This window comes from Dinoponera quadriceps, unplaced genomic scaffold, assembly GCF_001313825.1.
Source record: "Dinoponera quadriceps isolate SergipeBrazil2010 unplaced genomic scaffold, ASM131382v1 scaffold1115, whole genome shotgun sequence".
NCBI classification, from domain to species: Eukaryota; Metazoa; Arthropoda; class Insecta; order Hymenoptera; family Formicidae; genus Dinoponera; species Dinoponera quadriceps.
In genome coordinates, this window is record NW_014555233.1 from 589,203 (window position 1) to 608,820 (window position 19,618).

General features: G+C 41.0%; 3 protein-coding genes across 7 annotated transcripts; 2 read left to right on the forward strand and 1 right to left on the reverse strand.

Moving 5' to 3' along the window:
• Window positions 1-713: 713 nt before the first annotated feature.
• On the reverse strand, window positions 714-6,083 carry LOC106743667 (DNA-binding protein Ets97D). Of its 2 annotated transcripts, none has more exons than XM_014617731.1 (6): window positions 5,890-6,083; window positions 5,486-5,786; window positions 5,248-5,407; window positions 5,085-5,158; window positions 4,347-4,581; window positions 714-4,227 (listed from the first exon to the last, which is right to left on the reverse strand). In XM_014617731.1, the coding sequence occupies exons 1-6, from the start codon at window positions 5,925-5,927 to the stop codon at window positions 3,716-3,718; spliced, it is 1,320 nt and encodes a 439-aa protein (XP_014473217.1). In that variant the 5' UTR covers window positions 5,928-6,083; the 3' UTR covers window positions 714-3,715. The 2 variants fall into 2 exon arrangements, with proteins under 2 accessions (XP_014473217.1, XP_014473218.1); XM_014617732.1 differs by having other exon boundaries at window positions 5,880-6,083.
• A 1,131-nt stretch (window positions 6,084-7,214) lies between these two features.
• LOC106743639 (polyadenylate-binding protein-interacting protein 1-like) lies at window positions 7,215-11,519 on the forward strand. 4 transcript variants are annotated; one of them, XM_014617674.1, is made up of 9 exons: window positions 7,215-7,382; window positions 8,035-8,203; window positions 8,287-8,381; window positions 8,493-8,681; window positions 8,759-8,941; window positions 9,280-9,389; window positions 9,479-9,704; window positions 9,961-10,346; window positions 10,690-11,519. In XM_014617674.1, exons 2-9 carry the CDS (start codon window positions 8,062-8,064, stop codon window positions 10,769-10,771), a joined length of 1,413 nt encoding a protein of 470 aa, XP_014473160.1. In that variant the 5' UTR covers window positions 7,215-7,382; window positions 8,035-8,061; the 3' UTR covers window positions 10,772-11,519. The 4 variants fall into 4 exon arrangements, with proteins under 4 accessions (XP_014473160.1, XP_014473162.1, XP_014473159.1 ...); XM_014617676.1 differs by having other exon boundaries at window positions 7,215-7,374; XM_014617673.1 differs by having other exon boundaries at window positions 7,216-7,378.
• Window positions 11,520-12,677: 1,158 nt separating this feature from the next.
• On the forward strand, window positions 12,678-19,404 carry LOC106743640 (neurogenic locus notch homolog protein 1). The gene is made up of 7 exons (XM_014617677.1): window positions 12,678-13,825; window positions 14,500-14,620; window positions 14,710-14,838; window positions 15,661-15,834; window positions 16,163-16,416; window positions 17,031-17,253; window positions 17,757-19,404. The coding sequence occupies exons 2-7, from the start codon at window positions 14,524-14,526 to the stop codon at window positions 18,122-18,124; spliced, it is 1,245 nt and encodes a 414-aa protein (XP_014473163.1). The 5' UTR covers window positions 12,678-13,825; window positions 14,500-14,523; the 3' UTR covers window positions 18,125-19,404.
• The last annotated feature ends 214 nt before the right edge of the window (window positions 19,405-19,618 follow it).

Sequence of the window (19,618 nt, forward strand, 5' to 3'; positions counted from 1 at the left end):
GACAGGCTTCTTGCCGAGTGATTTTCTCGCGTGAAAAAGGCGCGGCATTTTGAATTTGCCAACCGTTAAAAACCCAATCGCGAGCGAGACGTGCGTCGTCGGTCTCGAGAATGTATCATTTAAGGCGACCGCATGTAATCCGAACGTAAAGCCGCTTCGTCGATGCTCGCGCGCATCGATCTTCGTGCACGATATTATGAACGATCCGTAAGATACTTTTGTCGTGGAACAAGAAGCATACCGCTATAGGTACCGTTAGAACCAAGTGTCCGTTATAATTAATAGATGCGATACAGCGGTGTATTTGCACAGCGTGAACCGATGTCAATGTACCTCGATTTTCATTCGAGCCGCCGGAGAAACGTGGGGGATTATTGCCGATTGCGGATTGTATGTACAGAGGCTCTGTGAAATCGATTATCAAGCGAATATCGCAGCCCGGACACGAGGTTTCCCCTAGAAATTCGAGTAAATTAATGCGGGAGAAAATTGTGAGGCGGACTGTGTGCGAGAGGTGTCCGATTAAGAAAATAAAAGGAAAAGAGAGAAAGAGGGAGAGAGAGAGAGAGAGAGAGAGAGAAGGAATATAGGAGAGAAGAAGAAACGCCGATGGAGAGCAACGGTGGAGGGAAGAGGCTCGCGACGACGCCTGGGTGAGGTAGTAGGTTGTATAGTAGGGAATGGAAATTCGCGAGATACGAAGTCCACTGTACAACTTGCTAACTTTCCCGGTCGTCGGCGCCGCGACGTGCTGCAACGTGCTGCGGGGATGTCTCGGCAGGGGATCGGGATCCGCGGAGGATAAGAATCTCGGAGGGCCGTCGAATGTGCACGAGTGTGCACCGACCTCAATGCGATGCGCGAAGTACGCGGATGCGTGCGTGGTGCTCGTCGAAGTGCGAATGCGTACGGCCGCGTCCTCTCCCGGTGCGAATGTGCCCCGCGAAATGAAGCGTCGAGGGACGATCTGTCGTTCTCCTGCGAGAGTAAGAAGGCTCGAGTGATCGTTCGTTTCTCGATTTAAACCTATGCAAAGAGATAGAGAGAAAGAGAGAGAGAGAGAAAACTTTCTGTCGGAATTCGCGCTTCTCCGTCCAGAGCGTTCGTTCTTACGATTGCGTAATGAAGATGGTAACATTTCTTTTTATTCCCTCATCGGCTCTTTCGTTTCTTGTTCTCCGAGCGCGCGCGATCTTGCTAGATCTTCATAGAGTCTCGTTCGAATCCGAGATCTCGAGTATATGATAAGTATGATAAGAACGTAACTCTTCCGATGGCGAGATTTGTAGTTTGAACCGTACAATTTGTAGATACTCTCGCTGTCTCTTCCACTTCGTTGCTGAAATCTGCTCAATTTTGGCACAGTGATTGGAAAGAAATTAACTAGAGCAGCGACATAGGATCGCATAAAAAATAAAGCATACCGTTTGCACGTGATCTTCTTGCAAAAAAAGAGAGAGAGAAAGGCAGAACGAAGAGAAAAGGCGGGACGGAGAGAGTATGAGCGCGGTGAGCGTGGTAAAAAAAAAAGAAAGAAAAAAGGGCAATGGCGGGCGGGCTGATTTGTAAAGCCTGCCGCGTCGCCGGTTCCCTGAGACCCTAACTTGTGACGTCGCGACCGATATCTCACAGGCTAGATTCTCTGGTATTGGCGATGAGTGCTGCCTTTTGCCGATCAAAAGTCAGTCCTAACAACAGAGATACAAACGGCTACCGTGTCACGACAACTTTTGCCGCGGTGCACTCACGTATTCCGCGTCTATTTCCGTTGTACGATACGTCATAAGATTGAAGAACGAACGGCTTGCGTCACACGATACTCGTTGACTAGTTGAGTTCTATATTCAAGTTTTGGTGTGTGCACGTGTGTGTACGTAAAACTCAAAGAATCGAATGAGAGAGGCATGCGTCGTATATAAACGACAATATTGTCGAAATCATCATTCGTAAGAAAAGACACTTCTCGATCGCATGACTTCATTTCAAATAGAGTTGAAGCGTCTTGTATTGTATGTTCAGTGGAAAAAAAGTTGTAACTCTTTTTTTCTTTTTCAACGAGTCTCGCCACGCATCCCGTGTTCAACAGAATAGGTTCTTCCTTGGTAATTCCCAGAAAATAATTTTCCTACTGGAAAACTACTGGGTGCATTTTGAAGTTCGTCGAGATACGCGTTGCAATCTTTTTTCCATTGTAACTGCGTTTCAATCTTGATGTTATAAATTAAATAAATAAATGATTAAGTTTTATATGATATAAATGATACACGAGTGTGGTATTATTTACAATTAACGTATAAATAAAATTACAGGTGTGCTATATAGAAAATTCGTAAATCTGGCGCAACGTAGTAATTCTATTAGTGTTAATGCATGCGATATCACTTAAAGTTCCATCGCCCAAAAAAGATAATGCGGAATAAAATTCTCTCGTACAAGCATAAACGCACACGCGTACGCCCGCTCGTATGAAGAAAAGAAAAAAACATTGTTAATCGTTTCTTTTTACGTCTTGTATGATACACATATCTATAATGTAACATCAATTGGCACACCATTGCTATAAATAATACATTTCTAAGTTTAATTTTATGGTACGAGCCAATATTTTGCAACACACAACGATATGTGTCATTTATTCAAATGCTTCATTTACAATATTTTATCATCATATCAAAGCGTATTTTACAAAATATTTATATATTTAGATATACAACTTCGAATTTGTGTGTGTTTTAACGCACGTTCCTATAAAAATATACGATTGTTGGCGACTAAATGTTCCCTTGTAAATTTAACAGTTTTCTCTCAACCATATTTCTATATCATTTATACAGTGTAACATCTTTAAGTTGATCTCACATAACTTGTGACTTCAAGAAATAATATTGATAATACCTCGGCATTTGCAAAAAGATTGTAATAATCGAAGACACGCCTATTAAAACACACACATACATGCGTATTATAATAAGCGTGTCCTCCTGATTAGTCTTTATACACATATATAAATATATGTACACACATGCTCGTATACTTACATTTGTATGTACTGTACACATACAATAAAGAGGATGAATCTTTGCCTTAGAAACAGAGGATATGAAGAATTATCAGTTTCATCATACGCATATCTGTATCTAGTCTTTCATCCTATAATTGCCGGTGTAAAATAAACATGGAAGTAGTCACTTCTGCGTTTTCATTCAAAAAACTTTCATACGATTAAATTCGCACGTGTGTTAAAATACTTAATATAATCTAATTTTTCTTAATTTATGTTAAAATAGATCTATATAGTGTTGTGTAAATAATGCCATTGTATTTGACTTCGTGCACTTAAGTGATCATGCTCGCAACCTCCCCTCCCCACTTGATATGATGTGCTTAAAATAACCTATCCCAATAACCTTGCTCGTTCCAATCCTCAGATAACGCAAAAATAACGTGACGTAATGCTTCAGTCAGTACGAAAAGTTATCTCAGAAGTAACTACTTTGATATATAGTTTTTCTGTTGCTACGTCGTAATTGTCCATCGCGCACAATTATTCAAGTATCCTCAAGTATCTTCAAATTACTACGTTAAATAAAATATATTAAGATAAAAAACGTATTATACTCGCTTATTCGCAGCGGAGTTATTATATTAAATGAAACATTAAGAGAGCTATTCTATCAGTAGTAACTATGGAAATACACATGAGAAGACGATTTTATCAAGTATATCTTCTTTCCTCCTCAACAAGCCTACTGAGCTCCGCGGCCGAATAACCCAGCAACTGCTTCAAATCACAAACGAATTTGTAGACGAACCGTTTACCGTGAACTTTCGAGATCATGTCGCCGTCGTAATAATATCTAAGCGCCCTACTCAGTTTCTCGTAATTCATCGACGGTTTGTTTTTGCGTGCGCCCCACAATCGTGCGACCGCTTCCGGCTGATTGAGCTTAAATTCTCCCTCGGTCCCGATCCACTGAATCGCATCTCTGTGTTCTTTGTCGGTCAGTAATTCTAATAGAAACTGCCACAACTGTATTTGGCCATTGTTAACGGATCGATTGGAAGTGGCTAAAGTGAAAGTGGTAGAGTCGGCGTTATCCAGTGGCATACCAACTACATGCGCCTGTTGGTCCACCGTCGATCGTGATTTCGCAGCTTTTGGACTTCGCATCTTCATAGGTTTCTCTACATCGCTTTCATCGTTTGGCGCATCCTTTTGCATTACGGCTGCGAGAAAAAACGGTGTGATATCACCGAGATGAATTAAATTCCAGACTTGTGAAAATGATTTGTTTCTTGACCTTTAAATGGCCCACCATGCCAAGGATATCCTTTCAATAACGTACCGACAAATTTGCACTTCTTCAGAAGTTCCAAGTGCGTCCAAAATACATCTCCAGGGTCAACAGGCACTTTAGCTTGGAAGTCTTTCAGAGTAAGGTCACACAGTTGCTCCCCAGTTATGCTCCAGTCAGCCAACCGTATGGATACCAAGTTAAATTGTCGAACAGCCCACTGCAGCCAGTGTTTAACGTGTGCTTCTGCCCAATCTCTTGGATCAGCTGGTATCTTCAAACGATCCTTATGGGAAAAAATATAATATGTACTTTTAGAGAAACATATGGATATGTTGAGATGAATGAAAAAAAAAATGGAAAGTTTTCTCTACAAAACATCAGAATATATGAACATTTCTTTCATTCAAAAAAAAAATATTGAAAGTTATAAAAATATACAACTGATGAGTGTTGGGCATTAATTAAAATTTTAGTTGATTAAAATTAACAATTAAGTGTTAATCGATTACTTTGCTTCGATTAATTTTACACTGCTTAACATCATTAATCAATTAAATTACTCACGATTGCAAGTATGAGATTAATTTCGATTATTAATTAATAGATTATTTGAATTAACTAAAATTTTAATCAATTAACACTCAACACTGCAACTGCTAAGAAAGATTGACTGTAAAATATTGTTATTATTGCTAGATATTGGGATACTATAATTTTAATCTTAGTGAGGAAAAGTTTGTCTGATAATATACTATTAATTATATATTCTTTTTTATTGTACTTTACCTGTTCTTTTTTGTAATATGGGTCTACCATCCATCTCATAATTTGCCGTTTCTTTTTTTTGGCAGGCAATGGAGCTGTTTCATAAAAAACCAGAATATATATTATTTGCTAAATCCAGAAAATCTCATTTTCATTCACAGAAATAATCTAAACTTAAACATACAATTGGCTTCCTCAAGTTCGACATAATTTTCCGCAGGCTTAAGAACATCAACAATGTTGATACGTCTTTCACCTTCTTTTGTGATCTTTATTTCTATGCTAACTTGAACCACTCCTTGTCCCTCGATGCACTGAGCTGCTAAGGTTTTATCACTCTCCAACTGTTGTAATAAACACAATATAAAATGTTATAAATTTGAAACTGAGAAGAAATCACGGTGTAATATTTTATTCTTTACCATCTGTGCATCTTGTAACCAAAACGAATAATCTGACAAATCAATCTGAAGCTTTGATTCTAACAGGCTTCTTAATGTAGATAAAGGCTCTCTAATCTCCATATGCTGCATTAATACTGCGACAAGACATTCTTCGTCGTCGTTTGTAGTTCCTTCTAAAGTGAAACTGGGCTCAACTTCCAAGTCAGAGCTATCTTGTTGCAATTGTGCCATGATATCATCTTCCTGTGACAACATTGCTTCTGGTTCCAGCTTTATACGCTTGATCATCGCATAAGTGGAATCTTCGTCGACGAAATTACTAAAATAGATGAAGTAAGTGTAAATAGTTGTCGAGAACGTTTCAGCTTACGTTAAAACTGTGTTTCCAAAATAAAAAGAAAAAACAAAGTACCAAATTTAACCTTTTGCTAGGACCCCTTCGGCAATTAACTGAATCCATGTTAATTATACACGTAAGCGATCCACGATTCACACTGCCACTTTCATGCAACTTTAAACAAAATTATTTTATGTGTCAACAATATTTTAAGCATTTCTCATAACTCACGATGCACGTATCTCCCGACACGATGAAAGTACGTTCTTTTTAGCTCGACTGAAGATTCAATGAAACCGAATGTTCGTTTAAGTGAACTGGCGTTCCATTTGAATTATTCGCAACGATCGCGAACGTAGACCATGACTAGATGTCCAATCGCATCGGTCAAATTGACCAATACGATTGGACATCATAAATTCGGCTTAAGTTCGCGATCGTTGTGAGCGTTAAGTGGAACGTATTTTATTTACGTTACAAAATATTACTCGACGAGTAGAATAGCATTTAATTGGCCAGTCAGGACCAAAAGAGCAGATTTTTTTATCATGATTGGTTAATTAAAAGTTACTTTATTCGTCGAATAGAGTCTTAAAACGCAGCTCGCATATACTATATTTTAAAGCAACAATTTGTCCCGAACTAGATTTAGTGAATTAACCATAGTACAAGATTGGCTGCGTTCAACAGAAAAATCAGCTTTGCAACTGTGTTAAATTCATAAATCTGATTGGTGGATGCTCTTAAATCCATATTCTGAACTTACATTTATCGATAAAAGTCTCTAAAATTTAGCTTCTCAACCAATCAAGTGATTCTTACGCCAATTTTACAGGCACTTTTATCGCACAAAAATGAATTCAAAATATGAACTTTAATCTCAGTCAAATCTAAATACAACAATCAGATTTATGAATTTTAAAATAATTACAAACGATTTTCTCTGTGAACACACAGCCATTCACACTATCCGACATCCGACATTCAATAGGAGAATTAGTATTATTTAAAAACAAAAATATTGCTAGCTAAGAATCCTGAAAAATGAATTCTCCTATTGGATGTTAAATTCTGAGGGCCGATTATCTCAAAATGTAATGGAAATTACGACAGTGAGCAAACTCACTAGGTGTTGACCAATGAAATTATAAACATTCTAGTAAATTCCCTCACTTTTGTAATTCTCACTATGTTTTGAGATACACAATCCCCCCCGAACAAATTGTTCGCTACACTAAGGATGTGTTCCATTTAACGCTCACAATAATCGGGATCATAGACGTGGTCCATAGTGTGCAATCGCATTGGTCAATTCGACAAATCGACCAATGCGATTGAACATTATGAACATGGCCTATGCTCACGATCGTTGAGAGCGTTAAATGGAATGCAACCGAAATGGGACAGTATCCAAAAAACGAACCCGATCATCGCGAACGTCGAGTAGAGCCTATTCTCGATATGTTGCGTGTGACGTAATAGCTCTCGATTTTGCTGTCAGAAAATACAAATGCAAATTCGGTCTATGGTCGTGCGATTAACGGTGTAATTCCTTTCCTGACGACCGCCGGTCTGTACGTTCGTATAAATACTTTATAATTTTATATTTTGTCAAAGACGTTTTCATTTCGGTATCTTAAATTATCAAAAGATATCTCTCGCATGAAACAGTACAGTAGTGGGGCTCGTATGAGTGATTGGTCGTAAAATAGGAAACTGCTGATGTCGATGTTACATTCGAGTTAGGTTAAGTTAGACTTCATTTGAGTTGAGCGGAAAACAGATGTTATTTCGCCGCACCTGCTTTCCGACCCGAAGTTGAATTTAAATTCAAACCAGTTTCTAGTTGAACGCGACTTCGCAAAACTTATTTTCGCTGAAACTTATTGGGTTGTGTAAGGAAATAAAGGAGAATAACGACGATAACCAGAACCACGAACCGATACTTTATCTAAGAGCGATATATTTTCACGATAAACAGTAACTTATCTACGATGAAGAAAATACAAATGATTGTGCATTAGTAATAATCAAAACACATTCTGAAAAAATTTTGACTTAATGAATTTAAAGATGTTGGCTTGATTGATAAGTCAGTATGTGAATCTAGCTAAATGTATTGGTTTATGTTTGGTTATAAATACCGAATTTTATCGTCCTTATTAATATTAAATATTAAGCTATTCCATGTTTATTCCTTATCTAATCTAGTTGTGTTTGATATTTGCAGCATTTGCTAAGACATTCTTAGAGAAGGATGGATCCTTTGGAAGGAGAAAAGAAGGATGTCTATAGAGAAGCAAAGATGTCAGGTTTAGGACGTGGAAGTATATCTTGGCTGCAAACAGACAACATGGGTCTTAGACGACCACATATTATGTCCAGTAATCAATCCCTAGGTTAGTTGTAACATTATTTATATAATATGTATAACCTTGTTGATTTTACTGATTTGAAAGTAAAATTATTCACTTGTACATAGATTCCATCCCTTCGAGGAGCTCAGAACAGTCTGAGCAAACTCCGGGAAAGAAACAGTCAAAATTGTCAGCAAATGCTGCGGTATTTATTCCAAAGGTAAGTAAAAAAAGTAGCTTTATATCCGTTTATATCATCATTATAAGTAATTAATTGTATTTACAAAGTTAATAAACTATATCAATTGACTTGTGATTGATCTACCGATAGTTTCCAAAGAGTGTACAAAACAGAATCGACGCAGCTCGTGCAGCACCACCTAGTGTAAATTCTGGGCTAGCTCTAATAGAAGATAACACTCATGACATATCTTTGCAACAGAGCTTAGAATTGCAAACAAATAATTCTAACAGCCTCAATACAAATTACGATAATTATCAAAATTACTCCGAGGTCAAGGTGAGAATATAATCCCATTTGATTTTGTGAGGTCAGCGCAAGATGTTCTTGTGATGTTCTAAGAATGTCTCAAATAGGAACAAGAAGATGTGAACGTAGATGATTATAATATTACAATGCTTCAACTTGAGAGGATCATGTATACTGTGACTTCGAGTCCTGGCGAGTTCGGCAATCTCATACCACCTTTTGTAAACAATATTAGGAGAGAGGGCAACACGCGTTACTTACGAACATTTGTTACAAACATCATCGATTGGGTACGTTTCTTTTTTAACTATACAAACAGCCGTATAAGCTTTTCAATTATGAAAATATACTATTGTAATTTTGTGCACTATTGTAATTTCTATACAATATTATTAGATTATTCGATAAGTTTGTGGAGATTTTTACAAAAATTTCAAGCCGACACTTTTATAACTTGATTGAATAATGTATTGTTCTTCTGTAACTATGGCCACTAGTGGCCATTGACTGCTTCTCAGTCTAATACATTGATTACATTTTAAGAGAACACGAACTTATCGAACAACCCAATATTTTATTCTAAATTTCGAGTGTCGCGTGTTACCTCATTGCACCATTGTATTCCCAGTCCATTGCTGAAAGTAATTTTCGGTACAACGGAGCTCGATTTTGCACATATTTCGACGACACCTCGGAACCCGACGAGCAATTGTTATTTAGAGACATCTTACATTATTCGTAAGTCCATACGAGTTTGTACGTCTACACGCAGAAAGTGTTCAGAACCATAAAACATGCGAGTCAGTGCTACTTCTGTTGGATATTAGATGTCTGTTAGAGGCTCGTATGCAAGAGTTCGAGTGGCAGCGTGCTTCCGACGATAGCTATGACCAAAAGAAATGTCACGGACTGATATTATTCTTAGCCGAGCTGGTCGCCCAGATGGACGAGACTTTCGCTTTTACCCTAGGAGGACTCTTAATAGAATTTATCACCAAGATACTAAAGAAACCCGCGTCGAACATCGTCAAATACATATGCCAAGCGCTCAAGGTAAGATCACAGCGACGATTTTCATATAGACTTTATTTACACGGTAACGTTCATCCGGTTTAGTGGCAAACGTAATTAGTGAACTCTTGCACCCGATTGGTATATTCTTTTAGATCCAAAAATATACATCCGATTAAATGCGAGAGCTCACTAATTACTGTTGTTATTAAGCCGGAGTCACGGTGACAATTTTAACGACAATTTTTCATTCCTACTGCCGTCACATACCTCTGACGAATTTTGGTGCGTCACGTAGTTGGCAGGGCAGAGATTAGAGAAAGATAAGAGCAAGAGTACAGAGCTCGAAAGTATGATGCGAGCGTTGACCGAGCTGGTGACCAGGGGACAACTGGACACGCAAGTGGGAAACATGGTACACAGCGTGCACGAGTTGCGAAACGACAATTGGGGCAGGGATCCGTCTCACATTGACACGTCCAAGACCAACGCTACATTGTCGTACCAAGTGCAACAAGTACCGACTGAACCGGGCGCGTCTAATTACGCGTTCAATTCATCGAAAGTGAACTCGGTAGTACCCCAATTGTCGGACGACGCGTTGGTGTACGGTCCTGATGGCCAAATCATACTCACTGAGGAGGAGAGCAAATTTCTCCACGAGCACATAGGCGGCGAGCAGGAGTACGTGAGAAATCTCAGATAGATCTTAAATATCTACAAATTAACGCGATTGCGACAATTGTTATGCAACTGTCGCAATTGTCACTGCGATTGTTGATCTGGCTTCCGGATTAGTACAGCGTTCTTCTTTCTTTTCCGACGTCCCGTTAACATTCCAGTTCCCTTCTTCGGGGGCGAGGAACGACCTTAGAGTGATATGTTGCTACAATGTCACGTGTTGTAGTAACATGTTACTACAAAGTAAAATGTGTTATCGCCGTTGTTACACGATTAATCGTTGCTAGAAATTAAAACAACCCGGCCCCGGAGCGTGCGCTTAATCTCGCGTGTGCAATGTTCACAGTTCACTCGATGACGTAGACTACAATTACGACGACGAGATTGCGACCGCCTATGAGGAGTTCCTGAGAGATAAATCCAAGTGAAGAAGTCCCCTTCCTCTAGCAGATAAAGCGAGGCGCGCCTAATCGAGATTAAGTTGGCAGCTCGAACCTCGCTATATAAATACGTAATTATTCGCTTGAAGATTCGATGTTGTTTTGCACACACGATAACGCGCAAATTGCCGGTTCGACCATGGATTGACTTCTGTACGACTTCTATCGTGATTCTAACACAAGACTACACTATGGCTTTATTTACACGGCAAGGTTAGTTCGGTTTGATAACAACCGTAGTTGGTAAACTACTCGTATACGGATTGTTCTATCAGAAAAAATATATTGTTCTATCTAAAAGATATATTCCAATTCAATGCAAGAGCTCGCTATGATTGTGCACTAAGCCGGATTAACGTCGCCGTGTAATAACAGGGTTCTGCGACGGAGTAATTATACACACCGAAACTTTAGGACGCCGAATACGAGGTACACGCACGTAGAGAGGATAGGGCGTAAATACACATCACGTTTGTCCCGTAAAAAGAAATCACACCGGATACGAATCACTTCTCTCGTTTCGTCGGATTCCATCATGTACAGAGAAATTTGTCGATCTGTGTACGGTGTAGTACTATATATATAAATATATATATATATATACAAGTACGCGTATACATATATACGTATATATATGTGTATGTATATATGTGCTCCTCATGTGTTTTCCGTTTATTTAAGATTTATGTATACGCATTTTTACAAAGTTTCATAAATACACGACATAAATCGCATATACGATGACGCATTGTATACCCGATCGGGCCCGAACAGTATCCCGATGACACTCCGTTCGATTAAATTGCGGAATGTTTTGAATTTCGACTGAATCGTAAATCGATGTTCGACTTTATTTCGCTCGCGGAACTGCTCGCAAACAGGTCCTCGCGAACGCGTCCTTCGAACGAGAATCTCGGCTCGTTGAGCATTAACATTGGAATTACCGACGATTAACATGTACCTTCCTGCCGGGGCGGTTTAAATGGGATTTTTAGAGAAATACGCAATGCAAAGGAGAAAGTATTTACTCGCATACATATTGCAACAAGAATTACGGAAGATCTCAACGAATGCGCCATTAGAAATTGGAGTAGCTTTTACAAGAGAAAATTACAAACCGGCCATTTTGACCGCTTCGGTAGTTCTGGTCCCGGGAAAAAAAATCATATATGAAGTTTGCCCATATATGACTATGTATAATCATGTATGTCCGCAACGAAAAAAAATACTGTTATTTGCAAGTTACATGCAAATGTAGTCGAAAAAAATGTTTCTGGCCACCGTGCTTCCGACGGCACGTGATATCGACATTTAATTAAATGACAAAGCATAATTTTTTCTTTTTTCGTATAGACATATGTGATCATATATGATCATGTATGTAACCACATATATGGGCAAAATTCATACGTGATTTTATATCATTATATACAATAATTTTCCCCCGGGATGTTAACGGGCAAAATTTTGACGAAAATCCGATGAATATACGAGTAACCAGCGAAGCATCGTCTCTCTCGCGAATTGCAACAGCGGACTTTCGAGATAAAGAAATGGTAATGATATTGGCCCGTAAAATGGTAATGATATTGGCCCGTTAACGTGGTAAGCTCTTTTTTTTTTCGCCCGTCGCCCGCGCGTTTCTTCTTATCTCGTTCGAGCCACATTCTCGCCTCGCGCCGCGATTTTCTCTCGAAGTCCGACAAGGAGACGACGCTGCGCGATATATGACGGCCGTAACCGGCGGATCCGTGCCGGATCTACTCCGACGTTGCAGTTTGATCGGGAGCGCCTATCCCTGGAGAGCCATGTTTGGCGCGAAAGGATACGCTCGTCGCGAGACTCCGCATGGGAAACTGCAGCGGCGCGATTAGTCATACGCTTGTTTTGACCGATCGGCTCGCATTATCGGCTGTACACACGCGGGCCGAGCTGTCGTTGCAACACGCCGAATGATCGCAGGTAGAACAGGAACTCCTGAAAGACGTCTCACTTCTTCGGAGACTGGCGATTATGTAACTTCTTCTTTTCTTTTTCTAAAAACGGTAACGCCAAAAGCGGGAAGTTCGACGACACGAATTCGACGATTGTGTAATGTTTTACAGTCGTGAATTAGCGATCATGCATATGATATTTCGAACGATGAAAACGTGGAAACTTTTCACGTTATTTTCCGCTTCTAGGGAGAAGTTACGTCCCCCTACGGCAGCGATCGTGTAATTTCGAGCGCTGAATTGTTCACTCTTCGCTGATCTCTCGTACATTTTTTTCACGTATCACACAGCAATTACGTAGTTAGATGTGTGGAAAGTGAAATCACTGGATTCGGATTGATCAATATTTCGGATTGGGACACCGTGTTATTCGATTCCAAAAAGGTTACATACAGGATCACTGTCGCTATAAGTGGAACATTCGTCATTAGGTCAGTATGAATGAAAAAGTTTCTACCATTTGACACAAGTAACCGCGGAAAATTTTGAGTTATTAACAATTATGAAAAATAGCCGTCTATAAAGGTTTTTCTCAATTAATAATTCAAAAATTGCAGAAGTTTCACATTTTCACAGTTCGCAAAGTTACATGATCATCGAGTTCACGCGAAACTCCTCACATTTCACGTTTCCGCCCTAAGGGGAAATTACGTGATCGCTGCCCGGACGTCACTCTCGGGAGCTTCTGCTAGGACTCGGCCGTACGCCCAATCACGGTCCCGACCGTCTTTCACCCGTGACATTTATGACGGTGACGGTCCATTAGAAAGATCCTCGGAGTAATGACGCGTTCGACAATCGGCCGGGAGAACGGCTGCGAATTAAGGATTCGGAATCGAACGCGTTTACAAACACACGTGGGCGCGGTGTCTATCGGGCACCTTGAAAAATAATCGGAATCGCACGTGGGCGAAATTCGAAGTGGGGCCGAAGGTCGCCGATGGTGGGGCCAGCCTCGTCTCTTCGTCTTCATCATCTCCGCGACCGCGGTCGGCTCGGTTAGTCCTTTCCGCATCAGCACCGGGCACGAGCTCGCGCGTCTCACAAGGTAAGAGCCGCTGCTTCGACTTCCTTCGTCGCGCGAGCGCTCTTCGAAATTCCAAACTTTCGAGTCTCGTCCCCGGACGATTTTCGGAGGTCTCGCGCGATAAGTAATAAAATTACACTATAATCAAATTTCTCTCGTGTGTCTCGTACACGGTACAATAGGTACATTTTTTAAGTAACTAAATACTGACACTGAAGGGGAAATGCAAGTAGATACGGATACAAATGCAAACGTAAATAATTAAATATAGATACATGCACTATGAGAATATATAATTTATGAAATATATCTAGATGCATTCTCAGGGTATATGTATCTATATCTAGTTACTTACTTCGAAAACTTACATCTATATCTGTATCTACTTGCATTTCCCTTTCAGTATCCGTATCTACCCTTACAGAAAAGTACTACCGCCCACGATCGGCTAGTAATAAATTACCATTGCTCAGTAATTTTATTATTCGTATACAAGTAATAAAATTACTGGGCAACGATAATTTCTCACTTTATCATAGGCAATAATACTTTTCTGTAAGGGTAGTTACTTCGAAAAATGCATCTGTACAATACTGCTCGTACGGTTCGGAGAAGGACGCTCGCTCGGTCGAATTATACTCGTCTTACGTTTTATCCTCCGTTTCATTGTCATTGTCATCTTCCACTGTCGACAGGTACATCGGAAAGTTGGCGTCAAGATGCTTCTCCGCTCGCAAGCCGCAGTCTTGCTCCTGCCTCTGTTCGCCGCCTTGGCCCACGGCAGTCAGTACCTCCAATCGCGAATAGTCGCGTCCGGTAAGTACTCGTTCGCTCGTATTACGCAAAACATAAATCGAGCGCAGGACTCGGGCTGTTACTTGACTCACCAGCATCCCCGTGTGCAGGCGGCTGCGACAGCTACACATGCGGAACCAACGCGAGATGTACCATGAGCGAAGGACGACCGGTGTGCTCGTGCCTGAATTTACATATGGGAGACCCGCTTTCGCGCTGTGTGCGAGTCGAATGTTTAAGTGAGTACTTCCCGTACAGCACATGTTCCTGTAGACGTCTGGGAAACATCTGAGAGACTCCATCCGGATGTCTCAAGGACCTCTGAGAGACGTCTTATTTTTGTTATGTCTTATTATTTTTATGTCTTCGACATTTCTAAGAGACGTCTTCTATTTGTTTTAGATGTCTTAGCGACGTTTAACAGACATTTATTTTATTTTATTTTTAATAAACACCAACTAATAGCAACGTAGCATTAATGTTAAAATTTCTCATGCAACAAGTAAGTGCAATATAACAAGCATGTTAAGTAATAATGACACTGTTGGGAAATTGTAACATTGATATTATGTTACTGCTGGTGTTTGCTAGGTTTGTACAAGTATACTTCACTTTCAGGGGAAAGTTACGTTATACACTTCTCCCAGGCGCTTTTAAAACATCTCTTAAGAGCTCCTGCTATCTGGGAAACTTATGCTTTGCTTATCTTAGCTTATTTTAGAGCCATCTAAGGGCCTTAGCAGAATTGACTGACTTGTAATTTTAAGACAATGGTTCTATGCCCTGAATCTTTGCATAAATTGTCATTCTTCTATTTTTTAATCATAAAAAGTTTGTTTGTCATTAAACAGAAAGGCTTTTTAATGTAAGACTCAAGACACAAAACGGTCTCATTGCATTATCTAAGACAAAGACTTAAGGCATAAAATACGTTGTCTGGAACCGATAAGTCAGCCATTCTGCTGAGGCCCGGAAAAACATCTTTAAGACGTCTTTTAGAAGGAGAAACTTGCAAGGATACTCGTCTCGTCTGGCAAATTCGAACGATATGTCTGTTTCAGTCAACGACGACTGCCCGTATGACAAGGTGTGCACGAACAACAGGTGCGTCGATCCCTGCGTTGGTCTGTGCGGCACGAACGCGAACTGCAACACCAGAAACCACATAGGCACCTGCGTGTGTATACCGGGATACGTCGGCGATCCGTTCACGAGCTGCCACGTCGCGGATCCTCGTACGTAAAATTAGCCTCTGAACAAGGCAATCTACTTCGACTCGAACGTCTCGTTACTTGGTGGACGCTCTCTTCAAGTACCCCCTGGATTTCTTCGAGCGAAATCCCAGTCGAAAAGTAGAGCGACAGCCGACACTCGAAGTCGAGTGACCTCTCGCTTGTGCAGAGTGGATTCTCCCACTCGGAAGCGTCGAGTGGATAACTTGAAAAGTGTGAATCTACGTATTTAATCTGAATCTTCAGTAAATTTATTCGTGTTTACGCGATTTATCTCGAGCACAGCCGTAATCCAGAAATGTCTTCTCATCGACGTTTAATTGCGACGCAGAAGCCGCCTGCAAGCCGAGCCCGTGCGGAGATAACACCCAGTGCGAGGTGATCAACGAGGTGCCGGTCTGCACTTGCCTGCCGGGCTATCGAGGCTCGCCTTTGACCGGGTGTCGCCACGAGTGCGAGAGCGACAGCGAGTGCCCTCATCATCTCGCGTGCTCGTCGTCGTTCAAGTGCGAGAACCCCTGCAAGTGCGGCGAGAACGCTGAGTGCGAAGTCGTCAATCACCAAGGCAGGTGCACCTGCCCGAAGGTGAGCGAACCCAAACAACACGTGTGTTTAAAAGACGTCTCAAAGATGTCCTTTAGACACCTTAGGACGTCTCAAGGACGTTCTAGCGCGAAGTGTCGTATTTCCAGTGGCGCGTCAAGGCTGCCTCTCGTAAATTAACTATTTATCAAGCAAAATTTCTCTTCTATACATTTATTTCACTAACGAAAAAGTAAATATTAATTTGAAACAAAGCTGAAGTAAATATATACACGCGATATTATAGTTTTCCCCCTTATGCGCAAATATATCAAATTAGAAGAAATTTGATATTTTATCTATGCTTGCACACGTAAAAATTTATAATTAAATATCTCGCAAACGTTATGATAAAGATTATTGAAATTCCTGTCGCGCATTGGTAGTTCGATTAACTTTTGTATCACGTATATATTACAGACTTATATTTGGTCAAATGTTAGAACCTCCTTAATATTATCTGGAAAGGTATCGTGTCTTCCCTTCTTCTCCTCTTGCAATAGGGGAGAGGATGCTTTATCCTTCGATAGAGTCTTACGTAAAAGGAGCAGAGGAGGTCTGACGTAATGAGCCGATGACGGCACACCGAGTCGAATGAATGTCCTGTTCTGTTCCAGACGTGGCTGGGAAATCCGTACGTCTCATGCCGACCGGAATGCATCTCCCACTCCGAGTGCCCGGCGGGCAAGCCCGCCTGTCTCTATCAGAAATGCGTGAACCCGTGCGACGGTGTTTGCGGAGTGAACGCTGACTGCCACCTACGCGCCATCACGCCCGTTTGCAGCTGTCCGAAACACATGACCGGCAATCCTTTCGTGAGCTGCAGACTGTTCGAGCCGCGTAAGCGTCAGATCACCTATTAAATTACTCTTCTTGAGTGGGAAGCGCAAAGAAACTATCCAGATAAACAAAATATGATATCTGCTATCATATTTTGTTAATGCACGGAGAGAGATTTTTATAGTGAAAATTATTATAGAGAGAATTGTGTGAAACTGAGGGACACACATCTCGGCATTCTGCCTTAATTTATAATAAGTTATAATCTCTCCGTGCAGGTCTCGATGTGTTTCAGTTAACGAAGTACCGGCAAAAATTTATTGCAAGCCAAATTAATCGCAAGCAAAATCTCTCTCCGGTTTCACTGTCCGGGCAACGATCACGTTACTTTTCCCCAGGACGGAAACGTGAAGAGTGAGCGTGATTTCCAAAGGCTCTCAAATTAGGAAATGTTTACTTTTCACGAGTTTACTCTCGGAGGGAAAGATTCATGATCGACTCCCGGACGTTGTTATTAGCCCGGTACTCAATTTGCCGATCGCGCTATAAGAACGTCGTTTCAGGTGATCTCTGCGAGCCGAATCCCTGCGGCTCGAACGCGATCTGCACGCCGGGCCACGACAACACCGGCAAGGAGAGGCCGGTGTGCACGTGCCCCACCGGCTACATCGGCAACGCCCTGACGAGCTGCCAGCGCGGGGAGTGCTTCACCGACAGCGAGTGCCCCGACAACCGGGCGTGCATCGACTTCACGTGCAGGAACCCGTGCACCGGTCGCGAATGCGGCCCGAGCGCCACGTGCACACCCCGACGTCACATCGCGGTCTGCACATGTCCGGACGGGACCAGAGGCGACGCCCTGTACTCCTGCAACCCCATCGAGAGCAAGTCCGTGTACAACTACGGCCGAGCCTATCGTTACCGCTACTAGTCACCAGAAGGGCGAACTGCGCGCTTTTAAAACGCTCTTTGCGAAACCGTCTAATTTATTCTAATTTAATGTGCATTTACGCGTCTCTTAATTCATCGTCATTCAATGCTCGCGCGAAAAAGAAAAAAAAAAGGAGAACGGAGGGAGACGATCGGGCGGAGACTTACCGAAGGACGCGTCGCTCGGTGAAGTCTTATTAAGGCTCTCGCGCTTCTTCGCCTCGACCTTCTCGACCAATGACGTCAGAAGCGAGAAAATGCACGCTCGAAATGCTTGAAAGATACGTGGAAATAAAAAGATCGAATCGATTGAAACAGCCGTGAAGTTAACGACAAGATGATGTAGTTAAAAAGTAGGCCACGTGTCACGTTAATGTTATGTGATTATTCGTTAAGGAAAGTTTTCAGAATATCTCACACACCCGCTCAACCGCTCGTGTCGATTTATTTCAACGTACTTCGCGAGCATCTTGAGCCTTGACTATCTCGCCTACTTCTCGCCGGAATCGCAATAAGCGGAGTAATTTGCAATGCTATACACCGGTCTTCTAATTCTCGCGTTTTAGAAGCATCAGATCTCACACGAAGTGTGTTCCACGTCCTCTTTTATGGGCAACGACTAGTCGTGGATCTCGTTTGTATTCTCGATAATGATAATAATAGACACACAAGACGACAAGAGATTTATACCGTCTGATTATACCGAGATCTTATTCTACACGTCCAACTTCTCCCCCGCCTGCCTCGTCCCACACGCAACATCCGCGTGTGACGCTGTATAGTATAATAATTACTGAAAAGAGAGGATATATATATATGTAGAGAGAGAGAGATCTAAACTATGTTACATCTAAACAATGATCTTTATTGAATAATTCAACACTGTGTCCATTCGGTAAATGGAGTGCGGATCGTTCGTTATAAAACTAGTTGAGAAATTTAGGAAAACGTTACTTACCAGTGTACCTATTAAAAAATAAATAATTACGATCTTTTTTTTTTTTTTACATATTGCATGTTACACAGGTGTTCGTTAAGAATCGAGTAATCACGCTACATTCATTATTACAAATATTGGCAGCACCATTATATGTAAAGTTTTATTAATTTCGAAAGAGTCATATGTCTGCTTCGGTACGTTCGGCTATATATGGGTCTCTTCTCTATAAATCTTTTTTTTCTTACAAACACGTTAAGGACACACAGGCGTTCCGTTGTTATTTTGTCCTTTCTCTCTAACTATAATAATATATTAACAGAATATATTACGTTAGTCTTTCACCTCTAGTGTTTTAATTTCATACCGCTCGCATTCTCTCATTCCTCTCATTCACAATCACGCGACTAAGAATATCGCCGATACGAAATAAAGATTTTATATATATATATATATGTATATATGTACATATATGTGTGTGTGTGTATATATATATGTATATGTACATGTGTGTGTGTGTGTGTGTGTGTGTGTGTGTCTATATATATATATATATAT